Genomic DNA, 20765 nt, shown 5'->3' on the forward strand with positions numbered 1-20765 from the left:
TTTGTTAATTATATTGGAATTAAAAATTTTTACTGTCTTCTACTGAGATGACTGTGTTGTTTTTATACTTTATTCTATTAATATGGTATATTATATTAATTCATTTAATAATATTAAACCATCTTTACATTCCTGGGTTGAATGTCGCTTGTTTAGAATATATATAATCCTTTGTATATGCTGTAGGATTCAGGATCAATCTGACTTTGAAAGATACCTGACTTTGGAAGAAACGCAGAAATTAGTCAAATCTCTACAAAATCTTGATGGTTTTAATGATATTCTTAAAAAATTAGAAAGTTCAAGTTATCAGTATCTTTCATCTTTAGGACCAGTAACCCAAAAGATTTAAGGCACGTCTGCTGAGTATAATCTATGTTCCAATTAACAGTGTAGAATGTGTTTTGAAACTATGAATTCTCTTAATGTTATGCAAATATTTTATTTATCTGGATAAGGAAGAGTCAACTCAATTTTGTGATACCTTATTATTCATTTCTCAGTGGTATCTTTTAAGACCATTATCCATTTTATTTCATTATTACAATTATAGACACAAAGTCTTGCAACCTTTCTGAAAGACAAAAACTCAGAAAGTTCAAATTATGCAATTTTAATATCTAATTCTTGTTTTGAACAGTGAACATTATGGACTTATCCCCATTTTCATCCTTTTTTTTCAAAATGAGTTTGAAAAGATCTTTCTCTTTCTCACAAGCTAGAAAGTACCCCTTGTACAATGAAGACTCAAATTGTATCTTATCATCATGTCCTGGAACGCTTCTCTGAAAGAATATGATGTCATTTCCTTCATCATTGATACTCTCAGGAGGACTCATTTCCTATAGAGGAAAAAAAATACTTAATTTTTTAAGAACATGAACAATTTGAATATGTGTGGTTTATTTTGAAGTACATTACTGCAAAGAACTAAAGAAGTGCAAGGAAAAAAAAAAACCCAAACCTCTGAATATAAGAATATTGATTTTATTTCCTTCCTAATTCCTAATCTGTTCTCCTTGTTTAATCTGCCTTTTCCCACCATTGAATGCACATTCAGTTTTAAGCCTCTAGTTTCTCCCAATTTAACCATCAGGTAGCTTCCTTTTCTCCTCTCCCCTGAGTGGAGTCCATATCTGATCAAGATGAAGCAGAGTTCCAGCACAGACCACAACCTTCTTAGGCTAATGTCAATTCCTGTTTTCTTCAACCATTCACAGCCAAAGACATTGATGACCTCCACCCCTAGGCATAGGCTAGCTCTTGTTTATGAGCCTAATGTGAGAGAGGCAGAAAGTGCAGGCATCTCAGCTTCGTCCCTCCTTCAGTGGAGCCTAGGACTGAAACTTGCTGTAAATAGACCCACTAATAGAGAGTCAAATCATAAGAGACTCTTAAAAACTGAGAACAGAGGGTTGATGGGGGGGTGGGAGGGAGGGTAGGGTAGGTGATGGGTATTGAAGAGGGCATCTTTTGGGATGAGCACTGGGTGTTGTATGGAAACCAATTTGACAATAAATTTCATATATTAAATAAATAAATAAATAAATAATAAATAAACAGACCCACTACTTGTACTAGGGCTAGGTCCTGGGTTCCAGGATAGCCCTGCTTATTGGCTTAGTCAACACTTTTTCTCTGCCAAGCACTCCAGTTCCATAGTAGTTCCTGCATTTCTATCCTGAATTTGGCTGGGTCCTACCCTGAAAGCCAAATGCTGATTCTTATATCTTTCAGCCACAGAAGAGGGTTTTCTCAAGAATAGCTAGATTATGTGAAACCGTTATCCTGCCGGTCCCCCAACTGACAGTACTGCCTGCACTTTTCCTATTAGTGTATCATACCTACTTTTCAGAATGGACTAGAAAATGTGAGGACCACCCAAGTTTCTTTCCATATTAATCCTGGAGCCAACAGACATTTTGAACTTAATTTTGACCCCCTGGTAGCAAAGATGAGCATTATCCTATCTAAGGATTGATGGAGAGACCTCCAGACCCAAAATAGTATTCCAGCTTCCTCTCAAGAGGCCTGAAAGAACCTGGGGGTACCTCCAAACTTCTCAATCCATTATGGAATTTATAGTCATAACTCTTGACCTTTTTCCTTTATCAACATGTGAGGGTCTTGAATTGATGACAGCATAAACTAGTTCACCCACTGGCACATATTTCTGAGGTTGTCTACGATATACCAGAATGTAGGAAGAGACCCCAACCTAGGGGAGACAGTTTGGGACCAACCTAATATCTAATGTATAAGTGATAAATAATCCTTAGCTAAAACTTCAAAAACTCTAGAAATATTAAAGACAGATAAACCTTTTAGTTCAAACCTAGTGTAGAAAGTTATAGTTGAAGGTGGAAGTGTGGATAGGTGGAATAGGTGATCTCTAACTAGTTCAAGGCCACATTTCAGAACAGAGGAAAGGAATCTTGGGGCAGTAGCTTTCTTTAGTTTTGGTGTTGACTATTCATAGCCCTTATTGGGAAGATGCACAACAAATGGATGTGGAAACAATCCTAGTGACCTTGGGGAACACTCAACTTGGAAAGTCCTACCTGGTGAAACTTGAGTGCTCCAAGGGCCTAAGGTATTCTTTGCATCATTACATCACGAGGGGTTGAATCTGAACCCAGGGAGAGGCAAGCTTGACCTAACATATCTTACCTTAAAAAAATTTTTTTAAATGTTTACTTATTTTTGAAAGAGACAGAGAGAGAGAGAGAGAGAGAGAGAGAGAGAGAGAGAAAGTATGCGCAGGGGAGGGGCAGAGAGAGAGGGAGGGAGACACAGAATCCGAAGCAGGTTCTAGGCTCTGAGCTGTCAGCACAGAGCCTGACATGGGGCTCAAACCCACCAACTGTGAGGTCATGACCTGAGCCAAAATGGGACGTTTAACCGACTGAGCCACCCAGGCACCCCTGACCTAACATCTCTTATTTTGGTCCTTTCCCAGTTGCTTTAGTAAGTCTGAGAGAATCCTGACCATGCCTGGATGTACATACAAGAAACAGACAGACAGTAAGGTCTTGAAACAAATCCGTCTTGGTGTCATGAAGGTTCTTGCCCAAAGGAAAACAGGGGTAACCAGAAGCACTAGGACTTTATAGCTAGTAAGCAACCCAGAAAGGTGAGCACATAATGGCAGCCAGTTGTGCCTTATTATCTCGAACTTAGTCTATATTTATAATCACTGCTAAGATCCTTATTAATGGGTGGAAAATGGGATTAAAGAGCATGACCTAAAACTGGTCCTAACACCTTCCTTTCCCTCTTCCTGCCCCTTGACTGAGTCCTTCCAGAAGCACATTTGCTATGAAGCTTAAATGTCAGAGCCCCTCACTTATACAGGTCTCTTTTAAGTCCCCTTCTTTTTCTAAATAAAGCATCAACTTTATGCCTTTGTTGATTTTATATTCTCTTTCTTTAAAAGGGCTGCCCAAATTGTGGAAACTTCAGCCTCCCCTACACCTGGATTTGCCTAGTTCCATTATTATCAGATAAACAACCATTAACTATAACTACAGAGTGACCCAGAAAACTTTCCTCCCAATGAGAGCAGCCTGGAGATGCTCACAAACTGACAATTTCAAAGGTGAATCCCATGTCGTGAACGATTTGCTAAATGGGGATTTGCCAATAAAGAACTGCTATCAAGATCACTTTCTACTGAAAGTTAGGAGTATGGCCTTAGTAGACATGCCAAGGGGCAACTTGGGAAGGGGGAAAATGCCACATGAAAATATAATTCTGGGGTACCTGGCTGGCTCAGTCCATTAAGTGTCCAATTCTTGGTTTCAGCTCAGGTCATGATCTCACGATTTGTGAGATCAAGTCCCGAGCCGGGCTCTGCACTGACAGCATGGATCCTGCTTGGGATTCTCTCTGCTCCTCTCCCACTCTCTCTCTCTTTCAAAATAAATAAATACACTTGAAAAAAAAAGATTGGACTGAGGATATTTGGATTTTTAAATTTTGCATGTAAATATGACTAAAACAAATTAAGGCTCAGCCTTACCTTAAAGGAAATAATTTTGTTCTCACAGGAGAGAGTAGACATGGTCTTATAATTCACAGAGATGGTTACTGCCAGACCTCTAGTGAGGCTATCTTTATACATATATATGATAAATTCAGTCCGGGGTGCATTATCTGAAATAAACGTTAATAAATAAGAACCCTAATTAGAAGAATTTTTACAAATCACCATTTATGGAAATTAGCCTAGGGATAATCCTTAACAAACCCATCACCATTTCTGTACTCTGAGATTCAGCCATTTAGCAGGAGACTTTACATGGGCACGCTCACATTCTTTAAAACACATTCATCATATGTATTATAACACAAATACAGCAACTTTTTGAGTGTTTTAGAGATACTATGAATTCTAAAAGATTGTTTTTAACATTTAAATGTTAAATAGAATATTGAAAATCTATCTGTTATGGTAAAAATTTAGTTTTTTTCTTCCCCAAAGTGCACATTCACTGTTTCAACTCTGCCTAAATTCTGATATTTGGAATTCAAACCTTGGAAGGCACAGTAAACAGATTCCTTTTAAGGCATTCTAAATTTCTGGTGGAAGACAGACTCACTCCAAATGCTTGTGTATTTATTTTTGATTTTGAGTTTTGAAAATTCCATCAGCAATTTAGCTATAACCAACAGCGATTAAGGTCCATATGGAGATTCTGTAGACTTAGTGCAATTATAGTGAAGGGATTGGCGACCCTCATATAGGCTCAGAATAGCTTGACCCCTAGCAATATCTTTGTTGCATCAATTTTTCACCCCAACTAAAAAATGTGGACCTTATCAAGTTTTTTGTGTGTGAAATTATTACTACTCCTGTGATTTTTCATCTGAAGATTAGGTCTATCCTAGAAAAACATAGGTAGCTAACTGGAATGGGAAGAAGTAAGCTTGTCATTTTTAAGTTACAAATATGTATTTAAAAAAATACCTGTACAGTCAGAATCAGGCATATCCTCAAACACAGGTTGATCTCCCTGGTTAATGAAGAGAACTTGGTCGTTCAAGTTTCGTAAGATTGAGAGTTTATGTTCAAGCTTGCCAAAGTAATCTGTTTCCAGGTTTTCTACAATGCACATTAAATCTCATTAAAGAATATGTTTTTTTCTTCCCAAATTACAAATAATCATTTTATATATTTCAGTTTTCAATAACTGCTAATCATAATCTTCTGGTGTAGAAGATGGTAGGACAAAGTTGCACAGTGTTTTTTAACCCACTTCCAAGAGCGCACCCTGATTCTTATTATCACCTTTTTATCACTACTCTACTCATATAGTCTTTTTTTTTTAAGTTTATTTATTTTTGAGAGAGAGAGACAGAGTGTGAATGGGAAGGGGCAGAGAGAGAGGGAGAGACATAATCTAGAGCAGGCTCCAGACAGAACCCGACGTGGGGCTTGAACTCATGAACCCGTGAGATCATGACCTGAGCTGAAGTCGGACTCTTAACCGACTGAGCTACCCAGGCGCCCCTACTTCTATGGTCTTAAATTCAAATATCCTATTTTCAAACCACAATCTCCCATCCTTTTAGCTTTCTTAAGCTTTTCCTCTATGTTTAGAGTCCTCCTGCCTCTTAACATTTTCTGTCTAACCTCTTCCTGTCTTTCCTTTCTTCTCTATGAAGCCTGGGCCTCACAGCTCATCATTTTATCTATCCTTTGCCAGTGTCTTAAATCCTGAATTTATTTGTCCTTTTACTACAAAACCCCAAGACTGGCTGCTGAGGGTTGCTGCCAAGCAATTATACAAATGTACAAATTGGCACATTCCCAGTTCACCGATTGTCAATACTTCCTTTCTGTTATAGCTCAGCAATCCTCCGTGGTACAGAGCCGTGATTCTAAATCTTCTCCTATCTCCTAAGGATCTCTACATTGTGACCTCTGCTTTCGCTTTCTGCAAATGATTTCCTGCCTCTCCACTTACAAACATAACTGTGGCACCACCGATTAATTTCCTCTACCCACCCCCCCTTCTTGTCCCAGGGGGAAAATGTGGAAAAGGTGCTCCTTCTCGTGTCTAGGGCTAACTCCATCTGTGTTTTGCATGTATCTTCTACTGAAACATTGATTTACCAATCATCCCCTTTTTTCTGTCAACCCAGTCATTCTATTTCCTGGATTAGTTGTATTTATGATCATAGTTCGTGAGTTCAAGCTCTGCCTCAGACTCTGTGCTGACAGCTGAGAACCTGGAGCCTGCTTCAGATTCTGTGTCTCCCTCTCTCTCCACCCCTCCCACGCTCGTGCTCTGTCTCTCTCTGTCTCTCAAAAATGAATAAATGTTAAAAGAATTTATATATCCAGTCCACATTTTCATCCAGATCTAAGAACTTTATGTCCAAGAGTCCACTGGACATTTCCACTAGGATGTCCCACAGATGAGATCTAAAACTAAATTTATGTCTTCCTCTTTGCTCCACATTCCTCATTACCCTGCTTTTCCTCTTGTGTTTCCTATTTAACTGAACGGTACAAATTGGCTAAGTGCAAAAATGTAGGCATTATCTTTTCGGTCTTTCTTTCCATCCCCTTCGAAATCCAGCCCCACTGTGTCCTCTTGATTCTTTTAAGTATTTCTAAAATCCATGCACAGTTCTTCATAGGCATCCACTGTGCCTACCTTAATTCATGTCACCATCATTTCTTACAGGGACTGCAGTAATAGCCTCTTAATTGGCATCTCCCTTTTTTTTTTTTTTTTTTTTTTTTTTTTTGTCCCCACATCAATTCTTTTTTTAAAAAAATTTTTTTTTCAACTTTTTAAATTTATTTTTGGGACAGAGAGAGACAGAGCATGAACGGGGGAGGGGCAGAGAGAGAGGGAGACACAGAATCGGAAACAGGTTCCAGGCTCTGAGCCATCAGCCCAGAGCCTGACGCGGGGCTCGAACTCCCGGACCGCGAGATCGTGACCTGGCTGAAGTCGGACGCTTAACCGACTGCGCCACCCAGGCGCCCCAACCCACATCAATTCTTTATACTGAAGCCAGGAGGAATTAAAATTCAATTTTAATTAAAGTTAAAATTCAGAGATATGAGCATGTTATCTCTGATTTTTAATGGGGCACATAGCCACCTAGAATAAAAATTATATTTTCCAGATTCCCTTGCAGTTGGTATCGCCAGGTGACTAAATTCTAATGAATGGAATATGAGTGGAGTTGATGTGTACAACTTCCAAGTAGAGACTTTAAAAGGAATGGGGCTGTCTTCCTCTTATTTTGAACCCTTTCTTGCTAGCTGGGATATGGACCTAGGAAGTATGGTAATGATTTTCAAGTATGTGAATGAGTTCAACAACTTAGGGATACTGGAATAGCAGGAGAGAAGAAACTTGAGATCCCACCATCATCATGAACTACCAACTTGGACTTGTATTTTACGGAAGCATTTTCTCTTACTATATTTTTGGGTTTCTTTGTTGTAGCAAATTGATCTGTATCCCAGGTCGTACATATTATGCTTTCTGAATCCCCATTATCCCAAAGATAAGGTCTAAATTCCCTATCTTGGAATAAAGGAAGCTTCTTTATCTGCACCCTGTTTATCCTTCTTCTCTCTTCATTCTCCTACTCCCATTCTGAATTACTTTTAATTGCTCAGACATGCCATGCTTTCTTTCATATCTTGGCCTGTGCATGCTGTCTTCTCCCTGCCCACAATACCTTCTCTTCACTAACCCCTATTCACTCTTTAAATCTGTCCCTCCTTCAAAGTGCCCTCCCAGAATCTACTGGACTGAATTAGGTGCCTCTTCCATGTGCTCCCATAGCATCCTGTGTCTTTGTAACACTTAACATACTATATTCCAATTGTCTTCCTCATGGGCCTGCTTCTCCCTATAGGAACCATGTTTTGCTCACCACTGTATCCTACTGCTTGACATAGCACCTGGGATACAGATACCAATATTTACTGAATTAAATAAATGGAGAGCAAGGCAATCTTTAAGAAACATGAGGAGTTATAGGTCAATTATATTTCAGTAAAGCTGGGGGGAAAAAAACATGTGAAAAATAGTATTTTTTTTAAAGTTGATACTTTCTATTTCAAGTACAGTAAGGATCACCTTAAGAATGGGAAAAGTGTTACTTTTAAGGAAAAGTATGAGAAACTCATGGCCTCTCATAATCTGGGGTCTTTTGGAGGATCATAGGCCAGACATGGGTATGGTCCTACCTGAATGCCAGAAGGACAAGAACTGGGTACATCCACATCTTAATAAGACATAATGGCTCAGCTTCATAATTCTGCCTGCTCTACCCTCTCCCGTCTCCTCTGTTTCCAGAATCCTCTGCCACCTGGGAGCCTCCCAGGCTTCTTCCCAAAACATTTCTGAGAGAGAGGGTTAAAGGAAGGTTTCCTTGACTTTGGACAATTCTCTTGCTTCAATCCCCTTTTCCTCCAGAGAATCCATGACCTCCTCATAATCTTAGAATCTCTGTAATAAGCGAAGTCTATTTTGTAGATTCTAAGAGCTAGAGAAGTTTCTAAGGTGTAGAGAGAAGCATATTTTGCTAGCGGTTCTTCTCTGTATCCCTTATGGTCATCTTTATTCCGAGGCTGTTCTTTTGAGTCCACATTCCTTTGAGGGAAGATTAGCTTCTCAAATGGCCTAGTACCAGTTTCTCTCAGCTGAGAATGGGGATATGGATGTGTCTGAGAGGTGCTTACTCAAGTAGCTACTGATTTTGCAAAGAAAGAGAAATAAATTTATACTTTACCATCACTGTCAGCTAAAGGGGAAAAAAAGAGAAACAAAATACGTTAAACTCTATATTTCAATTCAGAATCTCCTCTTACCCTACCATTTTATAACTCGTCTGTCACTCCCCAGTGTTTAACCACTAACTAACCAGTGATGGCCTCTGTGGGCCTCCATCAGAAATATTATACAATCGTGCTAGAGGTCGCATAAAATGGAGCTCATTAGACTTAGTGTGGTCTCAGTTAAATTAGAATAAAACCCAAATCCAGAGTTCACAAATTTAAATTTTTACTTAAAAGGAAATTTTGTAAAGTGATAGATTACTCTTAAGTTTATGGTTTCAATGGAAAGTCACCTAGGGACTTTCTGTGAATCTTTCAAATGAAGCCAAACTTTCAAATGGAGCCAAGCTGCCCACAGAAGATGAATCATTAGAATCTGTTTTTATTTGTCAAGTTTGTTTACATAAACTGGCATAATCTACTTACAGAACTCCAGATTTAAGGTATTTGTTATATGATTTGCCAGTTTGTTGCAGGAAATTATATTCCCTGAGTGTACCCAATTTTGTGAGATTTCATCATGTGCACCTGCAGCCATCTTATGGGTTGGCTTCTGCTAGCTAAAGTGACAGGACATGTGGTGAGACAAGGTGCTAGGACGTTGGACATATTGTGGTTAATTTCTAGAGGCCCAGTATTTTTTATTCTTTTCCAGAAAAGAGGGTCACCGGTATTACAACAGAATTTGGTGATAAAAAAAAGAGGTGCTCAATAGTTTATCTCACAACATCTTTTCTAGCTGAATACATTTATCTGAATCCTTATCTGGCCTATTGCTTTAGACTTACCTACAAAGTAAAGTGTATTGTCAATAAATTTCATTCCCACAAAGTTGATGCAATCATCTACTGGTATAGCAGTCATCTTTATTCCTAATGAAAGCAAAGAGTCATTTGTGAAAAGGTAGTGGTTTTTCCATTTCCACCCCAAAAATATTTTTCTACTTACTGCCTTCTATTACCTCCAAACTCAGAAGTCAGTGTATCACCCAGTATGCTGATGAACACTTTGGATATTTAATAAACACTTGGGTCTTCAGCTTATGAATACACGTGTTCAAATGTTCTCTTGTAAACCAACAAATGTTTGGAATCTAGAAAGCATCTTCTCATAAGACAGTATTATAAAGGGTGGATAAGTGACCCACTACTGAACTGAAATATTGTCCTAGTATCTTGGAGGAAATGTATCATCAATATACATATACGATGCTTGTCATTTAACTATGGATTGGTTCTATGTCTGTCTTACAACCAATGGGTTCATGTGCATGGGAGACTGAAGCTTTGTGACTTCGTTGTGAAAGTGCCAAAAGTGAGACAATGATAAAGGTAGTGTTTCTGCCTGGAAGTAAGGGCAGTGTGTGAGGACGCCACAGCGCTCTGGCATCTGATGGCCCTTTTTCTCCTTGAGCAGCCATAGCTTTTGGTCTGGAGTTTGGGTTATACTATGCTTTTTACACAAGTAATACATAAATACAGTGTTTCTGTAAAAATAAAAAAAAATAAAACCCAAATAATACAGGATTTAAACATGTTAAAACTTCTTCTTTTTGCTTTTCTCCTCTGCCCCACCCTATTCCACCCCACTCCAATATTGTGTGTATCCTTCTAGACCTTTGTCTGTGAAGAAGGGTTTCTATACCTGAGAAATTTGTAAACTTAGATAGGAAAAAATTACATATTACAAATAAAAAATTACATTTATTTTCACCAACTTCTAAAAATTTTTTTAAATGTTTATTTATTTTTGTGAGAGAGAAAGAGAGACAGAGTGTGAGCAGGGGAGGGGCAGAGAGAAACAGAGACCCAGAATCTGAAGCAGGCTTCAGGCTCTGAGCTGTCAGCAGAGTCCAACACAGGGCTCAAGCTCATGGACCTCGAGATCATGACCCGAAGTGAAGCTGGACACTTAACCAACTGAGCCAGCTAGGTGCTCCTATTTTCACCAACTTCTAACTGAAATTTAGCAGTTCCTCCCCTTATGGTCGTGTAGGAAACCACAGTATGTATTATTAGCAGTATCTCTGATGTCAGTAATGGAAACACATATTTCCTATTGTGTTATAATTGTTGTAGAGATCTTGAAATAGGGTTTAAACTCCTTACTACTTTGAAATATACAGAAGTTATTAGTCCCACCAGTAGATTTTGGGTTTGTTTGTTTGCAAAAATTTTTTTTAATGTTTATTTATTTTTGAGAGAGAGAGAAAGCGCGTGCACGTGCGTAAGGTGAAGAGGGGCAGAGAAAGAGGGAGAGAGAGGGTCCAAAGCAGGCTCTGTGCTGACAGCAGAGAAAGAGAGCCCAATGGGGCTTGAACTCCTGAACCGTGAGATCACGACCTGAGCTGAAGCCAATGTTCAAAACTGACTGAGCCACCCAAGTGCCCCAAATTTTGTTATTTATGTCTTTTTAAAAATTTTTTTTTCAACGTTTATTTATTTTTGGGACAGAGAGAGACAGAGCATGAACGGGGGAAGGGCAGAGAGAGAGGGAGACACAGAATCGGAAACAGGCTCCAGGCTCTGAGCCATCAGCCCAGAGCCTGACACGGGGCTCGAACTCACGTCCGCAAGATTGTGACCTGGCTGAAGTCGGACGCTTAACCGACTGCGCCACCCAGGCGCCCCTATTTATGTCTTGATAAAGAGGCATATATATACTATATCAAAATTTGTTAAAAAACCCTTTTTTGATAACTCAATTTAATATAATAAGTTTCCTTTATAAGCCTAAGTATTTAAGATAATTTTTTAGATATTTATTTGTTTTTGAGAGAAAGAGAGAGAGACAGAGCATGAGTGAGGGAGGGGCAGAGAGAGGGAGACACAGAATCCGAAGCAGGCTCTGAACTGTCAGCACAGAGCCCGACATGGGGCTTCAGCTCACTAACCATGAGATCATGACCTGAGCTGAAGTCGAATGCTTAACCTACTGAGCAATTAAGTACTAAATGTTATCCATGTAAACACATTATTTTGTGAAGGGGTCCACAAACTTCACCAGATTGTCTGTGAGGGCCCATGCCACAGAAATGATTAAGAGGCCCTACTCCAGAGTTCAGCAGTACCTTGGGTTCCTGAGGGTAATTATGGTTGGGGCTCTAAGGCTTCACAGTAGTCCTTGGTATATAGAGGAGTATTTAAGTCGAAGCTCATAAGTAGAGAAGTGACTCAAATTTTTTTCTGGCATAGTCTGCTGAGGCCAAACATATGTGGTAGAAGAAGCCAGAAATTAAAACCCAGTTAAAAACCTTAATCCAAATTAAGGTAACCCAAAACACTTGTGAATTGGTGGCTATTTAACAGTTTTATCTAGGTTCAATTCCTTATACATATACAAATGTGGATAGTTATCAAATTTATATAGATATATAATATACAAGCATATATGTGTATATAATTTCATATATATGAAATAATGGCTAGGGTGGTCTTCTCTACAAACTTTAATGTTATGTAATGCATTCATATTTTTGTAAAATAATTTACTTGAAAAGCCCTAAATAGTATATTGGATGGAATTGGATGAAATTACTAGTGTTTACTACAGTGAGTATTTAGTCAATGAGTGAATTAATTTAGAGGACACTACTACCTTAAAAAGAATAATATTACACAATATTTGAAATCATTCATCAGGTAATTACTGAGCATGCACTACGTATCAGGCATGGAGCTAGAAAGCTGACAAAACACAATACTTACCCTGCAATTACTCAGAGTCTAGGGAGAGACAAATATATCAACAATTACAAAATAGTACAATGAACGCTGTGCAGAGCTGGGTTTACAAGAGATCCTCTCTGTCTGCCTGGTGGTGTGTGGAAGAAAACTTCTTAGAGGAAGTGATAATCATGCTGCCTTGAAAGAGAGGCAGGCATTTTCTTTTCTTTTTTATTAATTTTCTTTTTTTAAATTTACATCCAAATTAGTTAGCATATAGCGCAACAATGATTTCAGGAGTAGATTCCTTAATGCCCCTTCCCCACGTAGCTCATCCCCCCTCCCACACCCCCTCCAGTAACCCTCTGCTTGTTCTACATATGAGAGGCAGGCATTTACAAGGCCAGGGGAAGAGCTTTGCACAAAGAGGGAACTACGTGAGCAAAAGCCTGGAGCAGGGAATTCTGAGAGAACCTTGCTTGTTTGGAACCTCATCACTTTTCCTGCAGTTAATGCAAATGCAGTCCCACTGGGTAGGAAGAAAGCATTTCTGAAGATCTCAGATAGTTCAAGATTAACTTTTCCTTGGAAGCAAATACAAAAGTAGTAAAGAGATATCCTCGGAGGACATAAACCTATAACAACCAGAGTGTATTGCTTTCTTTCTTTGTTTCAACTTTCTCAGCATTATAGCCGATTCTTTGCATAGTGCTCTCTCTCCACACATTCTATCGTGTGGTACTTTGGCCTTTTTGTCATTGTTTTCTGACATCTAACTGTTTTTCCAACTTATTTGGAAAATATTTATTTGGAGGTGTTTTTCAGCACAAGCAGTAATAATACCCCTCAGCGCTTTGATGACATTACTATCAGATATAAAAATATTTAAAATTATGATAGTAGTGAATATTTAAAGTTTTAAAAATGTTTATTTTTGAGAGAGAGAGAGAGAGTGCGAGGAGGGGAGGGGCAGAGAGAGAGGAAGACAGAATCCGAAGGAGGCTCCAGACTCTAAGCTGTCAGTACAGAGCCCAAGGCAGGTCTTGAACTCAAGAACTGTGAGATCATGACCCGAGCTGGAGTCGGATGCTCAATCAACTGAGCCACCCAGGCGCCTCAGTAGTGAATATTTTAAAAATAGCATAACAATAACCTGTATGTCTCAAGAATAGCCTAGCTTACATAATACCAACATGGAAGCAGGTAATTGTCAAGTATGAGAGACACTTAAATGTGGGAAGAGTGTTAACAGCTCACAACTCACTTGCCCTATCACCTTTGAAATTGTGTCATTCTACATAAACTAATTTGGAGGAGTTCACATATTTCCATTTTGCCTATAAAGTGAGACTATTATGGAGCACCTGGGTGGCTCAGTCAGTTAAGTGTCCGACCCTCAGTTTCAGCTCAGTTCATGATCTCATGGTTTCATGGGTTCAGGCCCTGCATCGGGCTTTGTGCTGGCAGCTTGGAGCCTGCTTGAGATTCTCTCTCTCCCTCTCTTTCTGCCCCTCCCTGACTTGTGCTGTTTCTGTCTCTCTCAAAATAAAATAAAACTTAAAAAAAAAATTTGAAAAATGAGACTATTATTTCTCTATTCTTGATTCTGTCTGGTTCAATTCACATAAAATGCAACTTGCAAAATAGTTCAGTTTGACATAAACTTGTAAAGGAGAGTCCGATTATAAAGGCCTTGCTTAAGTAGGCTAAAGAGTTTGAACTGTTTTTCTGAAAAAAAAATACTGAATCTCTTTAAGTAGGAGAAAGACATGGTCAGATTTATGTTTTGAAAAGTTCACCCTGGCAGCTGTGTAGAGGATGGATTTGATGGGGCAAGACTGAACAGAGGCCAGAAAACAACCTCAGAAGTAATTTTAACAGTTAAGGTAACAGTTGATGAAGCTATAAACTAAGTAAGGTAGCGGCTGTGGGGACAAAAGCACTGGATGGATTCAAGAGAGATGAAATATCAGGATTGGTTTTTAGCTAATCGGCTGTAGATCAAATGGAAGAAGGAGGAACTGCGGGTGACTTCAAAGTTGCTGGCTTGGGCAACTTGTTGAGTGGTTACCTCATTATAACTAAGAAAAAAGAGAATGGCAAGCCAAGTGGAAAATAATTAGTTCAGTTTTGTAAATCTAAGAGAGAAGTGTCACAGAAGACAAGGGAGAAAGGAGCTTTAAGGAGGAACTGCTTAGGTACAAGCTCAAACTTGTTTATCGAATGTGGCAAGTTAGGAAGGTCTGGTGTCGGTAGAACAGTTTGGGGAATGTGAGGGAACAGAAGCACGTTGACAAAGATCTAGGGCAGAATGGGGTGGGGGAAAAAGTAAGATAGCAAATAGAAACTATTTTTTTAGGGACTCAGGCCATAAAGTGAAGAGAGAGGGTGGTAGTTTCTATAACTTGCAAATTTCAGTTTCTGGCTCCAGACCCACAGTTCCAGCTGTAGGGTATACTAATGAATTACTCTCTAAAACATGCCCAAATAACCTGTCTGCAACGGAAACCCGGGAGTCCTCCACTCCTTTGTCTAACCTGCCTCGCAAATACTGTAGGTTATAACTCAGAAATGTCTCTAGAATTTGGCGTCTCCTCTCCATCTCCACCAGCATTGTTTTAAGTCCAGCCCTCATCACTTCTGGCATCTTCTCTTTAGAGATTTTCTGGCTTCCAGACCCTCCCGGCTCCATATTGTTGCCAGCGACATTTCCCCTGCCAGGCAGTAACTTCCCTGCTTTCGTTGCCTGCTAGACCCTTGGTTCTTCACCTTTTCAGGCCCAGCTCAAACATTTTCTCTGTGAAGACCTCCCTTACTCCTCCATTCCTACCTAATCATTCTCTCACCAGTGCCCCCCTACACCTACCCCCACTTATGCTTCTCAAATACATCTTACTACACTGAATGAGATTATTTTGATTACAAATAGGTCTGCCCAGCTTCAATCTGAGTTTCTTTAAGATGAATTGTCCCTTTCTTCTTGAATCTTCCACATCTGGAAAGAAGTTTATATACATCAGGGGCTCAATCAATGTTAAAGGAATAAATGTCTGCTATGATACACCTTGTTGCCGTGACAACAGTGTGTAAAGGAACTGGTAGAATTTTTTTCTATCTTAAAACCTTCACTCCATCTGAAAGCCAATGAGAAAGAGAAGGAATATTAGGAACACTTGAAACATATTTAAAAAAAAACAGTAACTTCTCCAATATTCTCCCTCTTCTTTCCTGCCCCCCCCCCCCCGGTGGTTTCTTTTTTACTTCAAGGGCTTATTTTGAATTATTTTCTTACCACTCTTCTTGTGAGATCTCAGTATATCTACAAATAACCCTTCTATTCCTCCCCTCAACTTCCCTCTTTTCCAGTCTCATCTGTGTCCCTTTGCTTTCTTAACTCCAGTCTGTGAAAATTATAGTTCCCACTGGATAAATATGCTTTGAATATTTCATCTAAAATTCTCAGATTATTGACTTTTTTTCATCTAAAGTTACAAACCACCTCAGAACGATCCTCCCAGGAATATGCAAGTGGCAATTGGTTCTTTCAAACAAAAACAGTTTTTGTTATACAAGCCTTGGAGACTAGCCACAAGCTAGTGAATGGTAGAAAATCATGATGGACATGAGGTCACATGCTTCACAATCTTGTCTGGGACAAGTCACTTATTTTTGATGGTCTCGGTTTCCTCATTTGGACAAAGAGGAAGTTGCATGGTTAATATTACAGGTGTTATCCAGCTCCAGTATTCTGTAATTCTAGATTTTAGCTAAGGCTGCAAGGAGAGAACCATTTATATGTGGCAAATACCCTCATAACCACTTCCTCATAACTCTAACATAACACGTATTGATTGAATATGTATTTCAGCCATAGAGGAGTTTAAAAACATACTATTGGAGGAATACTACTTGGCAATGAGAACGAATGAAATCATGCCATTTGCAGCAACGTGGATGGAACTGGAAGGCATCATGCTGAGTGACATAAGTCAGTCTGAGAAGGACAGATATCATATGTTTTCACTCATATGTGGATCTTAGAAACTTAACAGAAGACCATGGGAGCAGGAAGGGGAAAAAATAGTTACAACAGAGAGGGAGGGAGGCAAACCATAAAAGAATCTTAAATACAGAGAAAAAATTGAGGGTGGGGGGGGGCAGGGAGAGGGGAAAATGAGTGATGGGCATTGAGGAGGGCACTTGTTGGGATGAGCACTGGGTGTTGTATGTAAGTGACGAACCATGGGAATCTACCCCAAAAACCAAGAGCACACTTTATACACGGTATGTTAGCCAACTTGACAATAAATTATATTTAAAAAAAAACCCCATATTATTAGAATGTTTGAAAAGCAATTTGAATTTGAAAAGCAATCATGTTTATCCTTGCTGTGGATTTCAATTCTGTGGCATAGACAGACACCGGATGAAATGAGGAAGCATATTACCTAATTCCCTAAAATCAGGTACTTAGTCATCTTGGTAGCAGCAAGATGAAAATCTAAGTATTCAGTTCTAGAAATCATTTAGTTCTTGAAAATGTTGCCATTCCATGAATGTCTGTATGTGGATGTGGCAGAGGTGGGATGGAGGAAGACCTAGGTAAAAATTTAGGTAAATAATAGGTGGCTGATAATAGGTGCAATATAATGATAATAGGTACGTATATAATCCACAGCTAAATACAGACTCAAAGGAAAAATCCAGAGTGGAACTGATGTAGTTGGAATGGCCTCGTGTGAAAAGGAGAATCGAATTTAACCTTAAAGAATGCTTACGATTTAAATAGATGGGAAAGGACATGGAAGAGCATTTATATGATCATTAAAACAGTGTTGTGATGGAGGATGGACTTCATGAATGGAACCATTTTTTTGGACTGTGGTGGAACACTCCTGATGTCCTGCAGTGAACTCAGGGTAGGGTGGGGTTAGAGAGGGCTTTGGAAGTCACTAGAAGAATGTGATCTTATTTATTTATTTACTTTTAAGTTTATTTATTTTTCTTAGTAATCTCTACACCCAACGTGTGGCTCAAACTCATGACCCCAAGATCAAGAGTTGCATGCTCTTCCTGGTGAGCCAGCCAGGTGCCCCAGAAAAATGTGAATTTAATCTCATAGGCAATAGGAATGCAAGTTACTGAGCCAGCAAGTGCATTTTGAAAAAGATAAGAGACAGGCGCTGGCACTACTCTAAGAATTCATGTACAAATTTGCATAAGAATTCATAATATTCATGTAGGGATATTATGAACAAGCCAGGTTAAAAAAGATACTCTGGAGGAAGATTTAAAAGAACTTGAAATAGCTGGATATAGACAAAAAGAAAAGAGGAGTTTAAGGAAGTCCTAATTTTTCTTATTAGTACTTCAAAATAGAGGTATTAATTTAGCCCTTGCCTTATTGTGAAATAAGATTCTCCTGGGGAATGTTATAATTTCGTCCAGCTAAGGGTGCTGATGCAGATTCTATCAAGAGGATCAACCTTTGGCAAAAATTTTTTGTTTGCTTTTAGAATCATGGATTCAGAGTTGAGACTCCCGTTGAAGATTAGCTTACTTATTTTATTGTTCTAAAGCAGCAATTCTTAAGGGGCTCTTGAGGTCAAAGCTATTTTCATAATAATAATGAGCTGTAATTTGTCATTTTCACCCTCATTCTCTCATGTGTATACACTACAGTTTACCAGAGCTTACATTCTGGGCAATATCACATAGATTAAATGCAGAAGCAGATAGAAACACAACTGTCTTCCATTAAGCCAGAGATTCATAAACATGAAAAACAATGTCACTCTTCACAGATTTTTAAAAATGTATGGTTATTTATAATCAAAAACGTTTTTTATGCTGGCCTGTGATGTGCTTACTGTTATTTTGAAACAAGTTGAATTTCTAGTACAGTAAATGACAACAATACAGTCAAGTAACCTAGGGAAACAAACATTTTTGAGGGTCCTCAATGATTTTTAGGAATGTAAAGAGGTCACAGGACCAAAAAGTTTGGAAACGTTTGCTCAAAAGTGATACTCTCCAACGTTGGTTAAAAGAAAAAGTTTCCACTCTGACTTTGCTGTGTTCCCTATGTTGTTACAGATTGCCCATCATAGTGATGTCAGAGGACCTCAATTCATCTCAATCACTTTTCTAGTTGATTTCCTTTTAAAACCATGTCTCATTTCTAAATAAAAAGGAATGATATTTCTTACCTGTGCTCAATAGTTTCCTAGGAGAGGAAGGGATCTGGTAGGTTTGAGGTCCCTTTCTTTTCCTGAGCTGTGTAGATGGCAGAAGGTGGCAGCAGCCCCTTTAGCAGCTGAAGCTGGCAGCCAGGAATGCAGAAAGCATTGGAAAACAGAGCTTACTGGTCATCTGATCTATAGCCGTCTGGGGGAGGAGGAGACCAAGCGATTGGGAGAAAGGAGGAAGGAGGTGGAGGGAGGAGACTGTTCTGGCACGCCTTGAACCCGCCTTCAAATGTGGGCTCTTTCCAAGGGCAGTAGAACTGGAAATAAAGTCAGAGAATTTGCGTACTTCTTTTAATGTAAAATCACTATCTTAATGAGATAATTTCTGCTGTAAAAGTTGGAGTTCTGGCCCTTCCAAATCTTGTGCCTTTCTCTCAGAAGTACTGTACTTTCAAGCCCTTTTACAAAAGCAACTGCTTGGTCAATTAGAAGCATCTTTTCTCACATTAATCTCTCTCTGTTTTGAGATTTTCTATTCACACTTTAGCACAAAACTTTTCCCTTATCTTGTGGTGCTGAATAATCAGCCCTATTAGAATAATCCCTATAATGTAATAATAGCACCTAAAATGTAATTTTAAAAAAGCAGAGTAAGATATCACAGCCTTGAAAATAATTAGCAGAAACAAAATTCCGCGGACAATTTTTTCTTGAACACGTGCCAAATGGTATTACCGTGCTAGCAAGGAAAGTAGCAAAGTGACTTTTGGTTTCTGCTTTTTTGGCCAGTATAGAGCCTATATGGAAACAGAGGTGTTCTAGAGTTAGGAATCAAATGCTTCCATAAGCAGCTAGTTGAGTTTGGTTTATTTATTTATTTTTTTAACAAAATAGGGTTTTCATTTTACAATGTTATAAAAACATCATGTCCACCGCAGTGATTACAAAGGAAGTCTGTGGTGAGATGGTCAGAGGTGCTTGGTGCAGAGACTACTAGAAAAAGAAAAATCATGCATTTAGGAAATATATGGTAAGAATACACACATGGTTGAAATTGAAGTAACAGATTTCCATCCTCCAACTGTAGTGTTCCATATAGCTAATTAATACGAAAGCATGAAATAGAGTCAAAGAATGATCAGAAGCCGAGCACCAAACAAGTTAATTTTATTATTTTTATTTTTTATTAGAAAATTTTTTTAATGTTTATTCATTTTTGAGAGACAGAGAGAGACAGAGCATGAGTGGGGGAGCGACAGAGAGGGAGACACAGAATATGAAGCAGGCTCCAGGCTCTGAGCTGTCAGCACACAGCCAGAGGCGGGGCTCAAACCCTTGAACCGTGAGATCATGACCTGAGGCGAAGTTGGATGCTTAACCGGCTGAGCCACCCAGGCACCCCCGAACAAGTTAACTTTAAATGGCCCATCGCCAATGATTTTTCTCCAACTGTAAAGATGTCAAGTGCACAATTTTCCCTTTTCTTAGTTTTGGGATAAACTTTTTTTTTTTTTTTTTCTGATACAGAGCAACCCAGATGGCTTCATGTCTTACCTACTTCGTAAGATTATTTGTAAAGATTAAAATGAGATGATGATAGCCCTTTGAAAATTTTACCGTTTTTTCCCCCTTTTATTTTTATTTGAGAGAGAGAGAGTGAGGGAGGGAGGGAGAGAGAGGGAGTGAGGGATGGAGAGAGAGAATCTTAAGCAGGCTCCACACTCAGTACAGAGCCCAGTGTGGGGCTCGATCACACAACCCTGGGATCAGGACCTGAGCTGAAATCAAGAGTCGGTCGCTTACCCTACTGAGCCACACAGGCGCCCATAAAGCACTAGACAACTCTAAAACTTTCCACACACTCTCATTTCTTACTCATTTAGTTTTTACAACAGAGATAACTATTGTTTTTTTTAGAGAGATAGTGAGTGAGCAGGGGAGAGGGAGAGAGAGAAACCCAAGTAGGCTGCATGCCCAGCCTGGAGCCTGACCTCATGACTGTGAGATCATGACCTGAGCAGAAATCAAGAGTCAGAGGCTCAACTGACTGAGCCACACAGGCACCCCAATGGAGATAACATTTTAAAAATAAAATAA

The 20765-nt window shown here is 39.1% G+C and overlaps 1 protein-coding gene across 2 annotated transcripts; it reads right to left on the minus strand.

Moving 5' to 3' along the window:
- Nucleotides 1–597: 597 nt before the first annotated feature.
- On the minus strand, nucleotides 598–18865 carry IL18 (interleukin 18). Of its 2 annotated transcripts, XM_043579334.1 has the most exons (6): nucleotides 18690–18865; nucleotides 9604–9687; nucleotides 8770–8781; nucleotides 4970–5104; nucleotides 4022–4155; nucleotides 598–842 (listed from the first exon to the last, which is right to left on the minus strand). In XM_043579334.1, the coding sequence occupies exons 2-6, from the start codon at nucleotides 9677–9679 to the stop codon at nucleotides 621–623; spliced, it is 579 nt and encodes a 192-aa protein (XP_043435269.1). In that variant the 5' UTR covers nucleotides 9680–9687; nucleotides 18690–18865; the 3' UTR covers nucleotides 598–620. The 2 variants fall into 2 exon arrangements, with proteins under 2 accessions (XP_043435269.1, XP_043435268.1); XM_043579333.1 differs by lacking the exons at nucleotides 8770–8781; nucleotides 9604–9687; nucleotides 18690–18865 and adding an exon at nucleotides 8225–8734.
- Between the last annotated feature and the right edge of the window lie 1900 nt (nucleotides 18866–20765).

The sequence above is a fragment of the Prionailurus bengalensis genome, chromosome D1 (genome assembly GCF_016509475.1).
Source record: "Prionailurus bengalensis isolate Pbe53 chromosome D1, Fcat_Pben_1.1_paternal_pri, whole genome shotgun sequence".
NCBI lineage: Eukaryota > Metazoa > Chordata > Mammalia > Carnivora > Felidae > Prionailurus > Prionailurus bengalensis.

What these genes read in the sequence shown, in the direction of transcription:
- IL18 (XM_043579333.1), bottom strand. Translation starts at nt 8,378, where the DNA reads ATGTTTTGGGAAGAAGCCTGGGAGGCTCCCAGGTGGCAGAGGATTCTG. An exon ending in GCCTGATTCTGACTGTACAG is followed by an intron (nt 4,156 to 4,969) that starts GTATTTTTTTAA and finishes CGTTTATTTCAG; the next exon opens with ATAATGCACCCCGGACTGAA. An exon ending in ACAAAATTATTTCCTTTAAG is followed by an intron (nt 843 to 4,021) that starts GTAAGGCTGAGC and finishes TTTCCTCTATAG; the next exon opens with GAAATGAGTCCTCCTGAGAG.